The 16516-nt window shown below is 38.8% G+C and overlaps 4 protein-coding genes across 6 annotated transcripts; 3 read left to right on the forward strand and 1 right to left on the reverse strand.

Annotated features, from left to right (window-relative positions):
* The first annotated feature begins 1044 nt into the window (after positions 1-1044).
* On the forward strand, positions 1045-4714 carry LOC141907656 (ras suppressor protein 1-like). The gene is made up of 9 exons (XM_074797373.1): positions 1045-1252; positions 1423-1473; positions 1741-1808; positions 1949-2001; positions 2295-2416; positions 2504-2586; positions 2663-2777; positions 3207-3339; positions 4079-4714. Exons 1-9 carry the CDS (start codon positions 1147-1149, stop codon positions 4161-4163), a joined length of 816 nt encoding a protein of 271 aa, XP_074653474.1. The 5' UTR covers positions 1045-1146; the 3' UTR covers positions 4164-4714.
* A 436-nt stretch (positions 4715-5150) lies between these two features.
* On the reverse strand, positions 5151-10140 carry LOC141907657 (platelet-activating factor acetylhydrolase IB subunit alpha2-like). 2 transcript variants are annotated; one of them, XM_074797376.1, is made up of 6 exons: positions 9963-10140; positions 9006-9095; positions 8746-8862; positions 8344-8466; positions 7845-7942; positions 5151-7805 (listed from the first exon to the last, which is right to left on the reverse strand). In XM_074797376.1, exons 1-6 carry the CDS (start codon positions 10026-10028, stop codon positions 7655-7657), a joined length of 645 nt encoding a protein of 214 aa, XP_074653477.1. In that variant the 5' UTR covers positions 10029-10140; the 3' UTR covers positions 5151-7654. The 2 variants fall into 2 exon arrangements, with proteins under 2 accessions (XP_074653477.1, XP_074653476.1); XM_074797375.1 differs by having other exon boundaries at positions 5151-7942.
* Positions 10141-10298: 158 nt separating this feature from the next.
* Positions 10299-13158, forward strand: LOC141907652 (uncharacterized). 2 transcript variants are annotated; one of them, XM_074797366.1, is made up of 7 exons: positions 10299-10460; positions 11425-11706; positions 11942-12070; positions 12165-12221; positions 12322-12388; positions 12473-12630; positions 12854-13158. In XM_074797366.1, the coding sequence occupies exons 1-7, from the start codon at positions 10301-10303 to the stop codon at positions 12979-12981; spliced, it is 981 nt and encodes a 326-aa protein (XP_074653467.1). In that variant the 5' UTR covers positions 10299-10300; the 3' UTR covers positions 12982-13158. The 2 variants fall into 2 exon arrangements, with proteins under 2 accessions (XP_074653467.1, XP_074653468.1); XM_074797367.1 differs by lacking the exon at positions 10299-10460 and adding an exon at positions 10516-10602.
* A 1342-nt stretch (positions 13159-14500) lies between these two features.
* On the forward strand, positions 14501-16466 carry LOC141907209 (uncharacterized). Its single transcript, XM_074796790.1, has 3 exons — positions 14501-14522; positions 14590-15693; positions 16060-16466. Exons 1-3 carry the CDS (start codon positions 14501-14503, stop codon positions 16464-16466), a joined length of 1533 nt encoding a protein of 510 aa, XP_074652891.1.
* Positions 16467-16516: the final 50 nt, after the last annotated feature.

Genomic DNA, 16516 nt, shown 5'->3' on the forward strand with positions numbered 1-16516 from the left:
TTTCATATTTCCTTGAATATTTCAGACCACAATCGAGTGAATTACTCGTCTGTAACTGGTTACGAAGGCTCGTGTGAATATAGAAGGACGCTGGTATATGATTCGCAGGTGATTTCCCCGCTCGTCGATCTCGTTACATCGTCTGATCAATGTAAGCAGTATCTGTCGCTTCGCTGCAAAAGCGCCGCAATCAGTAACGATCGGATCATACAATGGCACAAAAAGATGACCTACTGGATCAATCACAATTCAGAGGAGAGGTACGTGTGTCACTTAGATTTTCTAGCTGATAACGGCAGAACAACAAGATTAAAAACGATTTATTATTTGAAAGGTTTTACTGGGGAGGAACACCTGGCGGTACTGACTGTGCGTGTGCCGTTAATTCGACTTGTATCGAGCCGCAATTGAAATGTAACTGCGATAAAAATGACAAAGTTTGGAGAGAAGATGCCGGTTATGTAAGGGTCAAGGAAGATTTGCCTATTTCTAAGATATGTATCGGAGACACGGGTATGTAACATCCAGTTCCGTGAACGACTCCAGTGCTTTAAACCGCAGACAAGTCTTAAATCTAAAAATCTGTGAAAAAGATTGCATCTTCATAAGCATTTCATCAACTGACATGTATCGAATTTCATTTGTACTTTTATTTCTCAGGTTCACAACCGGACGAGGCAGCAAAATACATGGTCGGTCCACTGATTTGTTGGGGAATGGCGGATTCAGTCTAAGTCGACTAAGATACCACGGACGAAAATCTATGTGATTACTGTCAGAATTATGCTGTATAACTTTATCTTATGAATGGAAAATATCTATGGGAATAAAAGGATATCCAATAAATGATTCGTTGGTTTTTAGAATTGAGTGGATTCCATCCCGCCGCTAGATTGGTGTCAGATCATAACTGTTCAGTGCTGCCCCTACATATGTCATAAGCGGTTAACATGTGAACTAACAGGACTGCACAATATTCCTCCTGTGGCAAGTGAGCAACAAGTTAGTTCGCATATTCGCCGTTAACGCTATTTTTAGGGGCAGCACCCAGCTTGACATTCCTACTGTGGCATGCGAGTAAAAACCAGGAAGTAAAAGGAAAAATTGTCAGTTTTTGGAGTTTTTTGATCAAAATCGTACCATAAAATGTCTAAAATAAAGAAAATTATCGACGAGGTGAAAGAACACAATGGAACTGAAGTAGATTTAGTAGATAAGGCTATAGTGAACATCCTTGATGTACCAGGAATTCGTGAGTCCTTACTTTATTTTGATTAAAATTGTCTGACTGATCACATCCGTCTACCCTAGGCCTAGGCCTAACTACTGATTACTGAGACTCTGTCTATGGCTTTGTCCTTTTTACTATGGCAGCTGTCCTGTCCTTGGTCTTTTTTACGATTTCTATTCTTGAAATTTCAGTGAGTTTACAGCAAATAACCAGACTGAGCTTGAGTCATAATAAGATTGTTGGTAAGTTTTTTTAGTAAATTATTCATTTCGAGTAGTGAACCATGTCTTTCTTTCAATAATCTCTCACTTTCAAGGGGGCGGGGCTTATAGTTGAAGTTTGGGGGTGAAATGTAGCTTAGGTCATCCAGTATCCCTGGTTCTAATGTCTGTAAAAGTGTATTGGGATAGGCCTATTGGTTGAACTACAACACTTCACCCCCAAACTTCAACTACGAATCCCCTGTGACTATAAGAACCAATTAGGTTGATTATTTTGATAATTTCCAGTCATACCTCCTCGGATAGCTGACCTAATCAACTTGGAAATTCTGAATTTGTTCAACAACCATATCGAGGTCAGTCTTTAAACATAGATATTGCTTTTGTAAAACATCTTATTTTGTAAAAAAAAAACCACAATAATTCTAATTCCTGAAATTTAAGGTGCAATTGAACAATAGACAGTTTATATGCTATGTTATCTTTGCTATTCTAGGAGCTTCCTTCTTCAATCAGCACACTACCAAAGCTGAAGATTCTCAGTGTTGGGTAAGTTGTTTTTTATCAGGTTCATTGGCAAATTTCATTTGATATTATTCTAAAATCTCACAATTGTTCGATGATTAAACAGTTTATCAAAATGTAAGAAATATTTCAGGCGGTTCGTGTCACCCTTCTTCAGTCTAATAAGTCTCATTTAGACTTAAGCAGGGTGTTAGGAACCACCTGAAATATTTCTTATATCTTAATAAACCTTTTACTGATTTAACTATTGTGGAATTTTACGGTTTCATCACATTGTGATCTACTGAGTCTTTATTTGATATCGACTTTCTCTGTAGAATGAATCGTCTTGATTTACTTCCGCGTGGATTCGGCGCTTTTCCTTCGTTGGAGGTATTGGATCTAACATACAACAACCTGAGTGAAGATAGTCTACCGGCTAATTTCTTCTGTTTAGGAGGTAAAACTACTATAAAAAGAGAGTTACATAGATATCTGAAATATAGATGAATGTTTCCTATGTAGCTAATATCTGATTATTTTTCAGATACACTACGTGTCCTGTATATGGGTGACAATGATTTTGTTCGTCTTCCCCCACATTTCGGACTCCTGAAGCATCTACAAATCGTAAATATTCAAATCTCATTTTCATTTGTCGTAAATCCTGTAAAATGTTGTAGTTTTCATAATGTTTTTTTTTCAGTTGGTTTTGAGGGATAATGATCTAATAGATATACCGAAAGAATTGGGCGATTTGTCTCGATTGAAAGAACTTCACATTCAAGGCAATCGATTGACGGTGCTCCCTCCTGAATTAGGTCAGTATGAATATGAAAAAAATTTAGGTTATAATCCAAAAGGTACAATGCAGTGTAAATCTTTACCATGTCAGCAATTACAACACGATCACAACTAAGAAAATTCATCCTTGTATAGTATATTACAGCACGATCGAGTCATTTCAGCCTCATCAGGTATAATATATGAAATAAACATTAGTTTTGAATATTTCATATCATGTGTTATACCGGGTGAGGAAAAAGTGATTCGGCGAAATCAGTCGTATTGAAATACTTGATTTTCAAGGATGAATTTTGTGATTCTATTGTGGCTTTATTGATCATTCAACTCTCTACCAAAAATCTGTCGGTTAACATTCGACAAACGTTTGAACAACTGACCCCTGTTTGCCAAAATCCCTTTTAATGTTAGAATTTTGTTTACATTTCGTACTCACTGTTATGTAGGTAACCTGGACTTGGTCGGATCGAAGCAAGTTTTTCGCGGTGAGAATAATCCATGGGTAACGCCTATCGCTGATCAGTTTAAACTAGGAGTGTCGCATGTCTACGATTTCCTCAGATCTGACATGTACAAATAGTAAGTGCCTTTCGATCAGCTAAATCTCAGGTTTTGTAGCCAGTCTGAAAAGTTTTTCAGGTAAAATCTTCGAAGTGCTGAAAAGTACCTTTTGGATTCAACGTCATCGCAGAAAATATTTCTACCAACAAATTCTGTTTTGGACTGATGTATGTAAATATGTGCCTTCATGAAATATACCGGAAAATTGTCTTAGTCTTCAGGAAAATGTGCTGACTTTTGACTATGCCTCAGTCTGATTGCTACAAACCCTGAATCGACTATCTAGTACTTGGTGCCGTTTACCCCAATGTTAACCTTACCCGACTCATACTGATTGTTACCAAGCACAAGAGTTAATGTCATCCTCCCTCAGCAGGGATTCGAACCCGATGGCATCGCTACACTCAGCCACGGCACGAACCCCTGCCACAGTAGACTGGTTGTGCAGGTACATGCGCAGCTGGGCCGCACGAAATCTTGCAGCACCAATCAGAATGCTCGTTGTATAATCGCTGAGTTAAATTTCACGGAAGAACTATAAACGGGAAAACCTATGCTAAAATAAGACGGGATATCTGATTTGCTGATAATGACATCACCTAATCTGCGCACTCGCTCTAGTGTGGTAGGGCTTCGTACCGCGGCAATCTCGATGCCATCGGGTTCGAATCCCTACCGGGGGAGGATGGTTAATATTGATATTGGCAAAAGTTGAAGATACAGATATCGTCAACAAAAATGATCTATTATTTTTCAGTTTGTACAATCGACACATGTCAGCGAACCCTCCTCCTCCCGACGTCACTAATGACAAATCGAAAAAGATCAGTCGCAAACGTTAAGAGAACGAACTATGAGATCAGGAGGATGCAAGTCTCAACTATCGGTCCTCTTCGCGCGAGAAATAACATTCGCCGTTAACTACTGCTGATGACCGACGACTGACTGTAGAAAAATGGATGCATTTAGACGAAGTGTTTTATTTTATAAGCGAAAAAATAGCGAGAAATTTCAGTTACCCCGGTATTTAGTGAATTCACGCGCAGCTTAGGACTTTGACATTTGATAAGATTATGATACAGTTCCCCTCTCTTAACACTCAGTGATCTGCCACCTGCTGTGGATTAAGTTCAACTGTATACTGGACTTGTTTTTTTATCGTATTATATAATGGTGCTATTCTTATAAACAATACCGGTATTCTATTCTGCATATATAGATAAACGATAGATAATGATGATTAACAGTATACTTTACTTTTCTGTGTCTGTTTTTATGTTTGCAGTAATCCATCGATGATTAATCTAATAGGTTTTTGTTCAGTTTTCATTGTTATCTATGTTCAATATCAACTTGTTTGAGTAGGAATGTCCTTTAGTATTTTGTTTTTGATTTATGCAATAAATATGCATGTCTCTTTATCCTAATTATTTGTTATTCACTAAATCTGGATGATATCGAGGTCAAGCTGTCCAACAAGATACAAAGTCTCCTGATCGACGCTCAATGCTAAGAAGGAAGGAAATAGTTCAGGACTTTTTTGGCAAAGAATGTGAGAAGTATCCACTTGACCTAGGAAATTTAACGTCAGCTATCTTGACAAGTTTGGACTTGTGATGTGATTTCCGCAGCACCAGTACCTGTTGTGTTAAAGTAGGGTAGGTACTGGTGCTGCGCTAGGAACACCCACTATATAGGATGTACGTAGGATACTGTTAAGTAAATCTAAGTGACGAGGGGTCTAGTATCCAGCCATTTTTCCCAGGGTCCCTGACATAATGTCCGATGTGATAAAAGGATGAGAATTTCAGTAAGTAATTTGTCATTTATTTTATATATATAGATATACTTATATACATCGACAGAGCAGTAATAATGTTGTACATTATGTGACACAAGCCTGCGGCCACCACACGTCGACAACAAGAAACATATCCCCCAAAAAGTAGAAGATGCAGCAATTTACATAATGAAAATAATGTATACGTACGTAAAAGGGCATAAATTAAGATGAACTTTACACGAAGAAAAAAGAAAATAAATACAGTGACGTGCGTCGCGATGACTAAATATTTATAATAAACGAAAAATCATCGATTAACCTGCTTTTAATTCAATATCAATTGAAGTCTCAGCGGCCTCGGTTTTTTAAACGAGAGACCATCCGAGAAATGCGCACCACATATTTCCCGTCCTCGATGTCCATCGAGTTCATTTTACGATGATACAAATGCAAAAATAATCTGAAAACGCGACTACAAACAAAATGATTTTAATGTAAATGAAACGAAAAGTATTTTTTCCCATGAATATTTACACGATGATTTCGAAGGTCTATATGACGTATTAATACATAAGTAATTATTCCGTTTTCAACGAAATGTACAAAATCTGAATCGCGGCTAAACCTATCGTATTGGCCGCAAAGAAAGACATTCATCGCACGCAAGAATGACCGATACCTTATTACCTAAAACTCTGTTTAAGCCTAGGGCTATACCACACCATGCCTACTCTAATACAACAAAACCTCTTTATCAAGATAATGAATTTTCGCGCAACAGGAATGTTCAACTTAATCACAATCTGAAAGCTTTTCAAAAACATATGATACAATAACACCTGCAGTAATGTTTTCTGGCCAGCAACTTTTCATTCAAGCTTCTCTGAAGTCAGGGCTAAAATTATAACGTAACATTACTTAATGTCACACAATGCAATAAACTATGGATATATTCGCTCTTACATCCTTTATCATCATTAGCTTGATATTTCTATGCTACAGCCTGATATAATGAGGAACGAACGTATCAGTCATTCAATGATATATCCATAGTTAGCTTTACTATATTCATTACTTACAATACGGAACATTTTGCCAAGCTACATTCAATCCAGATAGGGCTGCAGTCATACGTTAAGGGTTTAATATCATGCACGAGAACAACAACATACGAATCTTTTATCATACGTTATTTCTAGAAAGGCTATAATGTACCAGCATGAATGCAAAATTTTGCATATTTTCAAGCTTAGAAGTAGCCGATTTTACACCCACACTTTACAAACTGCCTCAGAGATGCATTGATCTAGCAGATCATACGCAAAGCTCGCAATAGTGAGTAATACCAGTCTCCCTAAACCGGTACATGCAGATGGCCAACATATGTGAGTGCATTAAATTTAAATTTTATCGTATATATATATATGTATCACAATATGCATGGACATTAAGTTGAAAGCGTAGAGGTTAACATTACCGTAAATCATCTAAAATAACTACAACCACATTCATTCTACATGTAATAAGTAGTATTGTAGGACCTCTGAATCACAAGGATAGATAATTGTAATACATGTACATGTACTAACTTATCAATTTAGGAGGCCTACGCGGTATTTATGATGACACCAATTTGACAATATCGAGCACATTATTTTTTAGATCACATACCGACGGGGTACATCTATTTCACGATCATAAGATAATTGAAACATCAGATTATTAAACTGTAATGATGCGTTAAACAAGTAGACTTCTCTTCACTTGATTAACTCAAAAGTTGCTCAAAATTTAGTGATTTTTCTACGAGTATTTCGACTTCGCCAATTCTCGACTCGGTTATGGTTTCGGAATCTACTGTATACAATGCGATGGTGCGCAGTAAAAGACCCTTAGGTAAAATTCGGACATGGAAGAAATCATCATGTAAAAATCCCTCACTAATATCCATTCAAGACGCGAAGTTAACAAGAAGGGAATACCACAATTACCGTATTTCTTCCATGGACTATTGGTATTTCCTCCACACAGAATTTTTTCCTTGGGTGCTTTTTACCTACAACCATTAACTGGTCTATTTTTGATACAGTGCGTACGATGTAATACACTACTACATACGTCAGCGATTGTCACTATCGAAGAGGCTTTCATTCATTCATTCATTTATTTGTTAGAGATTTTGACGTGCAAACTACACTGATTACAGTCAAACTCACTTATGCTGTCAGTGCAAGACCCTCGTTATGTTAATGACTCCATATAAAGATTTACACTCAAATCGCCTCAGATCTCACAGGGCTAATATCATAAATTCTCTCCAAAAAACGCAAACCCACGACAGGATGGTTTGTTATTATGATGCATTTGAGCCAGAAAATCTGTGATATATTGTCCGAGGCAGGTGATAATCAGAGGCTAAACAGAGTCTACTGTAAGATCGAATTGGAAACAGCTCATCTAACGATGAACTAAGTGAGTTTGACTGTATTAAAGTATCGATAATAAATTGAGATTTCTAGACATTCGCGTTTCGCGCGTTTTCAATTATCATTAATTATCGCCATCGTCGACGCTTTCGCACTTGACGAATGTTTTCGTTAGGTTCTGTATTTCCTCGACTAACGGCTCGCACAGTTTCTGGTAACCTTGCTCGGTAAGGTGTAGATAATCGTACATGTCGCGATGGTTGATCTCGCCGTCGGCGTTCACGAACGTCTCGGCTTCGACGTTCAAGAACTGCGCGTTCGCCTGATTCGATAGTTTATTCGCCAGCATTGAATTTATTTTCGCATTTTTCACTCGAAGAGGATTCGGAAACTGACCGCGCGGCGGCAAAGACTGAAAAGTTCGAGCAAAACATTTTTGAATTAAGATGGAAAAAGAAATAAGCTAAAACAAGCCCTATACTACTACAGTTAACATAGCTTAACTCAAAAATGGTCGTCTTCCCTCTGCAGGGAATTCAAACTTGACGACTTCACATTATTGACAGTTTTTGCCATGGCACAAAAGCCTGTCTGATTAGACCAAATATACGGGTAGATGCAGCTTATCAGGGGATGTTATTTTAGGCAATCAGAAGTCACGTTTTATCTATCTACTTCATAGCTAGGCCTATTTGTGAATTAGCCTCAGCGATGCTGCTGATCGGATAGTCGTTTAAAACTTCAACGAACTTTAGACCAACTAGCCCTTGTAAGTAAGAGTCTATTGTAAGGCAATGTACTGGTTGTATTTACCATGACAATTATTTGAGCTGAACGTTGTTTTTCTCCGATTGCTTTCACAATTTCCAGAATTCCATCGACAACTTCTTCAGCAGTGTGTTCATAATTATTGGTCCCAGTGCAAACAACAACCACCTACAAAACAAACAGTTACTGCTTGTATTTCCTAGATTATTGGATAGTTAGCTGATGTGGCATTATATTAGTAAACATTACTTTGCCGACATACTACACTTAGTTAAAACATTCAATAAAATTCAACGAGCCTTTAGTGGAAAGACGCTGTGCTAGGAATATGCTGGCCCGGGTTCAAATACTGCTCTATCCGCTCAATTTTCAAAAATTCCGTTCCTGAATGTCACCTGCCTTATTTGAATGAACAACCCGGTTATAAAACCTCTACACCGTACGAACCTTTGGACTGATCTGCTCCAATTCTCCGTGTTGAACGCGCCATAAAACATGCTGCGTCTTATCACCATTTATACCGAAATTCAAACAATGTAACGGCTCAAAGTATTTACTCCATACCTGTAATTGATACGGCGCACAGTTACAGGTTAGCAATTCATTATCAAATGAAATAGATTCAAAGCTAGACGGAAAGGGAGGACATCTAGACTACAGTCATTGCCTGACTTAACTGGGCTTGGAACAAAGGAAACAGTATTTACCCTGGTTTGCGCTAGTTGCTGGATGTAGGAATCACCGATAAGTAAAACATCTGGTTCACTGTCTCTCACTTCAGACACGTAGCGTTTGTGCTATAAAGAAATAAAGATTGTAAATTAATGCGTTGATCAAATCATCACTCCTCAGGAATGTATGACGAATCATACTCTGCAGACAGTAGTAAACAACATTATCCATGTTAACAACAAGACAAGTTTAAAACGACACGATCCATGCACGTAGGAAAAATGTTCGCAGCGACTAGTTTAGGTGTCCCTACTATGTACTAATGGTTATGTACCTAACCATAACACTTTTATTTAACAAACTGTCTACGTTTGCGGGAGTCTGCACTATATCTACGTACGCGCATACGTGAAGGAATAGCGTTAGGGTAAGGTGAGGCTTTATATAGATTGACTTTCGTCGAGTATTCCAGTCGTGTGCTGTGGCTCAGTGGGTAAAGCACTAGACTATCGCTAGAAACTTTTGCTTTGGATTCGAATCCCAATATTGCGAGTCAGAATTCTAGTGTATTGCGCATGCGCTAACTACTAACTCCCGTAATCAGCAGCTATCGCACTCCGTTTACGGACTCTCATAACCACAGCCACGGCGTTTCTTTAATAACACTAGCGGTATGCAGTGGAAATGAGACCTAATCAACTGCAGTTAGACTTTAAAAAAATTATACACGTTCACAATCACAGGGACTTGACACAAAAGGATTTTGACCCACACAGACAGTATGTATCTAAGTACCTGTCTAAATGATCAACAATTACAGAAACAGGGCTTTTTCACAGGTGATAGAAGGCAAAAATATCTCGCCTTTCAATCCAGTCCAGTGGCAGCGCCAGTAGTGATACTGTCGTACTGTGATGATACTGATGGTACCAGTGTCTATATAGAGTACTGTCGCGTCGGTCGTCGCAAGGAAGGAAAATTCCGTTACTTACCACACTTAACCAGCGACCATCGCCTTGTACATCATCCAGTTGGGTCGGTACAGCTGCTGAATTCATCTCGAATAATCTACACTCTTCAACACTTCGTATTAACGACAGCCTAAAGTCAGATGGGTCTCAGTTCTGTAAGAAGGGTACCCCCCAATATATTATGCAGGAAGTGTAGAAAAATACGTCAATGCGCGTGCGTAAATATTCGTTAATTTGTTTGATAGTAGCTGTAATAAATTATTTTTCGTGAATTTGTTTGAAACTGGCTGTAATGATTATTCCATAATTGTATTGAATTGCACGATACAATTAAATTAATATTTATTCCCGTGAAAAACATGGATCCCTCCTCTGAATATGACATTAGTTTATGGTATAATGAAGATAGAAAGCAACCCGATGACAGAGTGAAGTCTACTGAAATAGCTAGACAATTGACGGTTTATTTCCTAGAAAAAGGTTTCAATGTCTACAATCCTGAATATGATTTTTTGCCTGGTAAACAATTCAATTCTTAGAATTTTACTTTCGTTTTCATTTCACACTTCATTAGTCAGTAACCTGTCGTCTGTGGTTTAGTTTTACGATCGGATACTTTCAAAGCTCATCCGATTATAAAAAGCTTACCACCAACGATTAGGTAACTAACTAACACTTCATATGATAATATGCATGTATTAGGGCCTAGTTTCACTCCATGATCTCACCTCCTCTCTTCTGGTCCCTAAGGCCTAACTGATTACTTTGTCATTGCATTGACATCAGCACCCTCGTCTATCATCCCTCTTAGATAGGGTCGAGGGCCTTGTATTTGAAGATTGGGGGTGACTTGGAACTGTAGCTTAGATCGTCCAGTATCCCTGATTAGGTAGTGATAACTCGTATCCCTGGTACTTCTGGGACCTACCTACTTCCCTAGACCTACTGGATGATCTTAGTCAGTAACCTGTCTGTGGTTCAGTTTCACGATCGGATATTTTCACGTTGGTATAAGCCCATCCGATTATAAAAAGCTTACCACCAACGATTAGGTAACTAACTAGGATGATCTAGGCTACAGTTCTCCCCCAAACTTCAAATACAAGCCCCTATGGATGGATCCTGCCCCACTCACTTAACAGCTGCCCACTGTTCCATGGACTCGCTACACGGGCTCCTCACAAAACCGAGTGTTCAAAAAACTCTTCCGTAGCACCAGCACCTTTAAAGTAGGGTAGGTACTGGTGCTGCGCTAGTAACACACACTATATAGGGTGTACATAGGATACTGATCAAGTAAATCTAAGTGACAAGGAGTCTAGTATCCAGCCATTTTTCCCTGGGTCCCTAACAACATCTGGTATGGAGACTAAGTGACGAGCCCCTTGGTGTGATGCAATGTGCCCAGGAACGTTCGTTAACCTGTCGGCGTGTGAACTGTTTCTATTTGTTTAATTCCACTTTATTTATCTGTTCAATTTAGGTGGAAATTTTTTCAATGAAACAAAACGTGTGTTGGATGCATCGGAATATTTGATATTCCTTCTTAGTCCGGGATTTATGGAGAGTGGTTGGCATGTATTTACCCAACAGTCGACATTCAAGGAACTTTTAGACCAGAAGAAAAGCGACAGGTTTATTGCAATAACTATTCTAGGGTTACCTTGTGAAGATGTTCCCAGTGAGTTTAATATGAAACGTATTATATATGGCGACGATAATATCAACCACATCACCGAAAAGCTTGATAAGTTACTTGAAAAAGGTAAAGAAAGAATAATCATTTCTGCCCCTGGGCCCAGTTCCATAGACTGAGTATCAAAGTTGTCCCTATCTGGGTGACAACCACCATAGTAAAAATTAGAAACCATGGTAATAACTGATAAATTTCAAAATATTCCCAGGGACTATTTTTCTTCCACATCTATGAAACCCAGCCCTGGTTTCAAAGTTAATTGTTCAAATGTACCAGATACAGGATATTCGTAAATACATTGCAGAAAGTCATCCGATTGAAGAGACTGGAGAAAAACTAGATCCTGGTGCACAAGCTGCCGATGACCCTGAAAATGTAGCTGAAAGTGAACCCAAGGATGAAGTTGTTCCCAGACCAGACACTGCCAAAATTAGTAAGCCTTTGCTATTGAAAATAACTAATGATGGAACATATGATTATGGGTCATTTCACTCAAGTGGAACTATTCGATTTGGGGTTTTTTACAGATAATCACTCAGGAAACGGCGGGAATACTCGGATAAAAATACCCTATCCCATCCCAGGTAATAAATGCTATTTTTTCAGAAGTTGAAGAAGCAAGCGAATCTTTTTAATGACTTGCTTCTATTTATTACATGATTTATACATGTAAGTTACTTGTAGGTAGAAGCGCTATACAAGTGACATCAGGCCAGAACGAGATAGACAATTCTGATAGTGTTTTATTAAGGTAATATAGAACACCCTACTCCAAATCTTGATGTTGACTTGTCTCAATTCCTATTACTGAATGTTTGAAATATTGTGTGTTTAGTAAAGATTCCAGTGCCTCTGTTCACGAGGTGAAGATCAACGGCGATTCTGATATTCCAGCTGCATGCACTAATGCAGAACCAGCTGCGTGTGAGAACACTGTTGTTACACAGAGTGAAGAAGACACTAGCGGAAAACAAATGATTCCTTCAGAAAGTGGTATGTTGAGAGTTCGTGTACGCTGCAGTGGAGGATATTTGTATTTATATATGTATGTAACAGCCTCCACTGCAGCGACACAAACATAAATAACTCATAAATAGGTGTTTTGATCGGAAATCCTTTGGATTGATTTCCAGGGCCGAATTCCTCTTGAACTTCCTTTATTTGGCTCGAAATATTGAGTTGCATGAGTATGAATTGTGGACATGTATATTTGCAGGTTGGTTTCAACCACGGAGATTCATTAGTTTTGCCTGGTCGGATATCCTGTTCCCTGTTCTGCAGAGAATATTCGCTATTGGTGGTAACGTCTTTGAGACATGGCTTCATCGTAGATTTAACAGTTGATTCTACGCATTTCAAACCAACATACATTTATACATGGTGCCAATCGACCATGGGAATTCATATTGTGATAAAAATCGAGAAAGTATTTTTCAATATTTTGGCCAAGATCGATACTTAATTTGTCTCTGCAATAAAATTGCATTAATGTCTGTTATCAAATATAGCTTTTAGTCAAATTTTATAACTAGAAATGTATTTACTCATAAATTTATTAATAATCATGAAATAATAATTATAATAATAATAGAATATTCATCAACAATTACGATTTTGTTTTTTCTGGCTTTCGTGGCTTTTCTTTTTTACGCTTTACCAACCCAAGACGTGTCAATAACGAATTTTGTCTTGACTTGATAAAATTCAATGCACCAATTATCGCGGCGTGTTTCTCAGGAATACGTAGAATAGCCGCAATTAAGGTCTTATAGAAACCATAGTTAACTACTGGGAAAATATTAAGCTCTTGTTCAATAGATCCGTTCGTTTTCCTTGTTTGTTAGCATTCAGTGAAGCGTGTAACTATATCTACACCTGATCCGAGGAAGGAACATCAGAATTAGGTCTCGTTATCGGTGAAAGTAACTTCATTACCTTGCTTGGGACAGAACACAACCTTATTCCTTTTGTAGAGGTAAGTTCAATATAGTTCGGGCTTATTGTATTTGGGGATGTGTCGGGCAGAAATTCGGACCGATCTAAAAATCTTTGTTAAAACGAAAATGCATATGTATATATTCATATATACATTTTTTCCTCGCTTTTCCCTACAACATAACAGAAAAGAAAATATCGTGCATTTTTATATAGAACCAGTCCGCATGACTAGTAAATCGTGGGTACGTGACATTTCAAAAAGTCGTGGGGCGCAAAGTTAGGAAAATCTAATAAAAACTCTGCCAATTTAGTATAAACAGATTGGCGATTCGTATACTTAAATATATGACTTTAATACTATCGCTGTATTTGTCTTTATGATTGACGTCTCGTTGACATGTTTGTGAATGTAATGGACTTTCTAGTATAGATCGGTCTGAAAGAATCCAGTTTAGTTTATTAATAGCCGTCAACATTCAGAGTCGAACTGATAATTGAATCTGCTCTCGCAGACCTGTGGATATATCATTATTATTACTATTTGGACGAATAATTTATGAGAAACTAATCGCGCTGCTGCTGGTGGTGTCACTGAAATTTCCCGTTCAATATCGACAGTTCATAGTCATAAAGTGTAATCGTCAATCTGGCGCGATGATGTTTGGCACTAGGTTTACCACATAGTTCCAGACGGAATTATTATATACCAATTCATTATACCATTTATCGTATCGTTAACAGATTGGAAAATGCGCGTTTTGGGAAGAAGAATAGCCATCAGCGAATTGGAGTCTAGCCCGCCTCGTAATTTGGGTATAGTCATCGATACGTTGAAGAATGCTGTAGATGATGTATTAGCGAAGTTAGGAATACTCGAAAAGGAATATTGTCGGCCGTATCCGGATATATGTCGGGAAATTAAACAATGGCTTCCTCATCTAAAAGACGTGGCGCGGGCTTTACATCTGCGGGAACTATCGTCTGCGAAATTAGTCGATGCTATATTCGTTCAAGTCGACACACCGGGCGTGGTCGTCGCTGCCGATCCGGACGATTTGGAGAAACTGAAAGAAGTGACGAAAAAAGTGAAACATTTCGTCCCCAATAAATTTGAGGAATGCCTCAGTATTATCGATAAAGTGATGATGTTCTTGCAGAAGTTTTGCCTGTCGTTCTACGATATGGCAAACGACCCGGATTACGAAACCGGTCAACATTATTCGTTGAGTATGATTCACTGGAAAGAGTCGATGAAACAGAAACTAGACAGCGTTCGTCGTCTCGCTATGAAGTTCGCGGTCGATTCCGTCTTCCCGATGCACCTGTGCGCCGCCGCGCAGAAAATCGTCACCAAGACCGAATCAGAACGATTCGCTTTCCTGTCGCTTTTCACGCACGTTTCCGAAACTATCCGCGAAGTGTGCGATACGCTGAAAGACTGGATCAAAATGGAGGAAAACTATCCGGAATTCCTGGCGCACGATATCAAAGATTTGGAAAAACAAAAGACGGCGCTGTCCAGGAAAACCCGCGACGCGCAAGAGGCCCACTTTCAAGCGATACACCGAATTAAGAATATCGACGCACAACGCTCGAAAAATGATAAACAGGATAAAATACTGAAAATAAAAGCGGACAATCTGATCGTCGAAGAAGAGATGTTGATCCGATATATATCCGAAACGAAAGTCGACATCGACATAAGAAAATTTCAAAAAGAGGAACTGATTAGAAACATCGGCAGTTCGGACGGCGCCGAACTTCGCGAGAAATTCGACGAAATACGCGAAGATATGAGAATCCTCAAGGATCGTCTCCCAACCCTCGAAAAGCGTATGGTTTTTGTAAAGGAAAAACTCGATTGGATCGACAACGAACGAGACTGCCTGGAGAACAAAAATCATGAACTGTTGCTGGAGAAACAAAGCTTGTCGAAAACGGGCGACGAAAAGAGCCGTTGTGAAAACGAACTCGATAAAGTAACCCGGTTGTTAGAACACGTTAAACTGATGGCGTTGTTTAAAATGTCGCCTGATGTTCTGGTGAAAATTCACTACGGTATACCATACGAAATGAAAACTCATTCGACGAAATTAGCCTCGGATAAACACGAGATAAGTGAGTAATAACTGCATACAGAATAACATAGTCCCCATAAATGTCTATATGAAATTATGCGAACGAAACTCTTGATTCAAAATTAGGAGACTTTTACTTATCTAGTGTGAGATCATGAAAACTGAAATTGCACGGTAAGAGAAGCACACATTGGTTTTTTGCTTGTTTTCTGGGATCAATGAGTTTAGGGGTCGTCAACATAAAACGTATTGTATATGATATATGAAGTTATGCGTACGCAACTCTGATTCAAAACATAAGGCTGTTATGCAGTATGATCATGAAAACTGAAATTGTATGGCGAAAGAAGACAGAGCACATACCGATCTGTGTAAAGTTCACTTCTTAATGTATTATTTTCTTCAGATTTGTTAGATCGGGCGTGTAATGTAGTGGCCGAAGAAATCAGTAAAGACTGGCCGTCGTTATATTCGCTATTGCCGTTCCTTCCACCTCGAGGTCGTCTGAATATTGAAGCCGATATACAAGATATTACCCGTTCTTACCCACGCGACAGTCACGCCGACCAGGCTCTGAAATCTTTGTACAGATGGCGTCGATTTCACATACGAGCCAGACTACAAGATCTGAAAACCACATTGGCGCAGATGAATCGTCAAGATGTACTGGACGTTGTGGAATATACGCTTAATCCGCCCGTTAATTCTACAGAGGTGAAGGAAAGTACTCTTCCGACTTTTCTCGAACCGCACCTCATACCGTATTACCGGGCTGTCGAACGTTACGACCAACTACGTGCATCTCATGGTTGAGACGACACCTAGCGATCTGACTGTCAGTCTGTCTACCTGGGGCCCTGTCG

This window comes from Tubulanus polymorphus, chromosome 6 (assembly GCF_964204645.1).
Source record: "Tubulanus polymorphus chromosome 6, tnTubPoly1.2, whole genome shotgun sequence".
In the NCBI taxonomy this organism is placed as follows: Eukaryota; Metazoa; Nemertea; class Palaeonemertea; order Tubulaniformes; family Tubulanidae; genus Tubulanus; species Tubulanus polymorphus.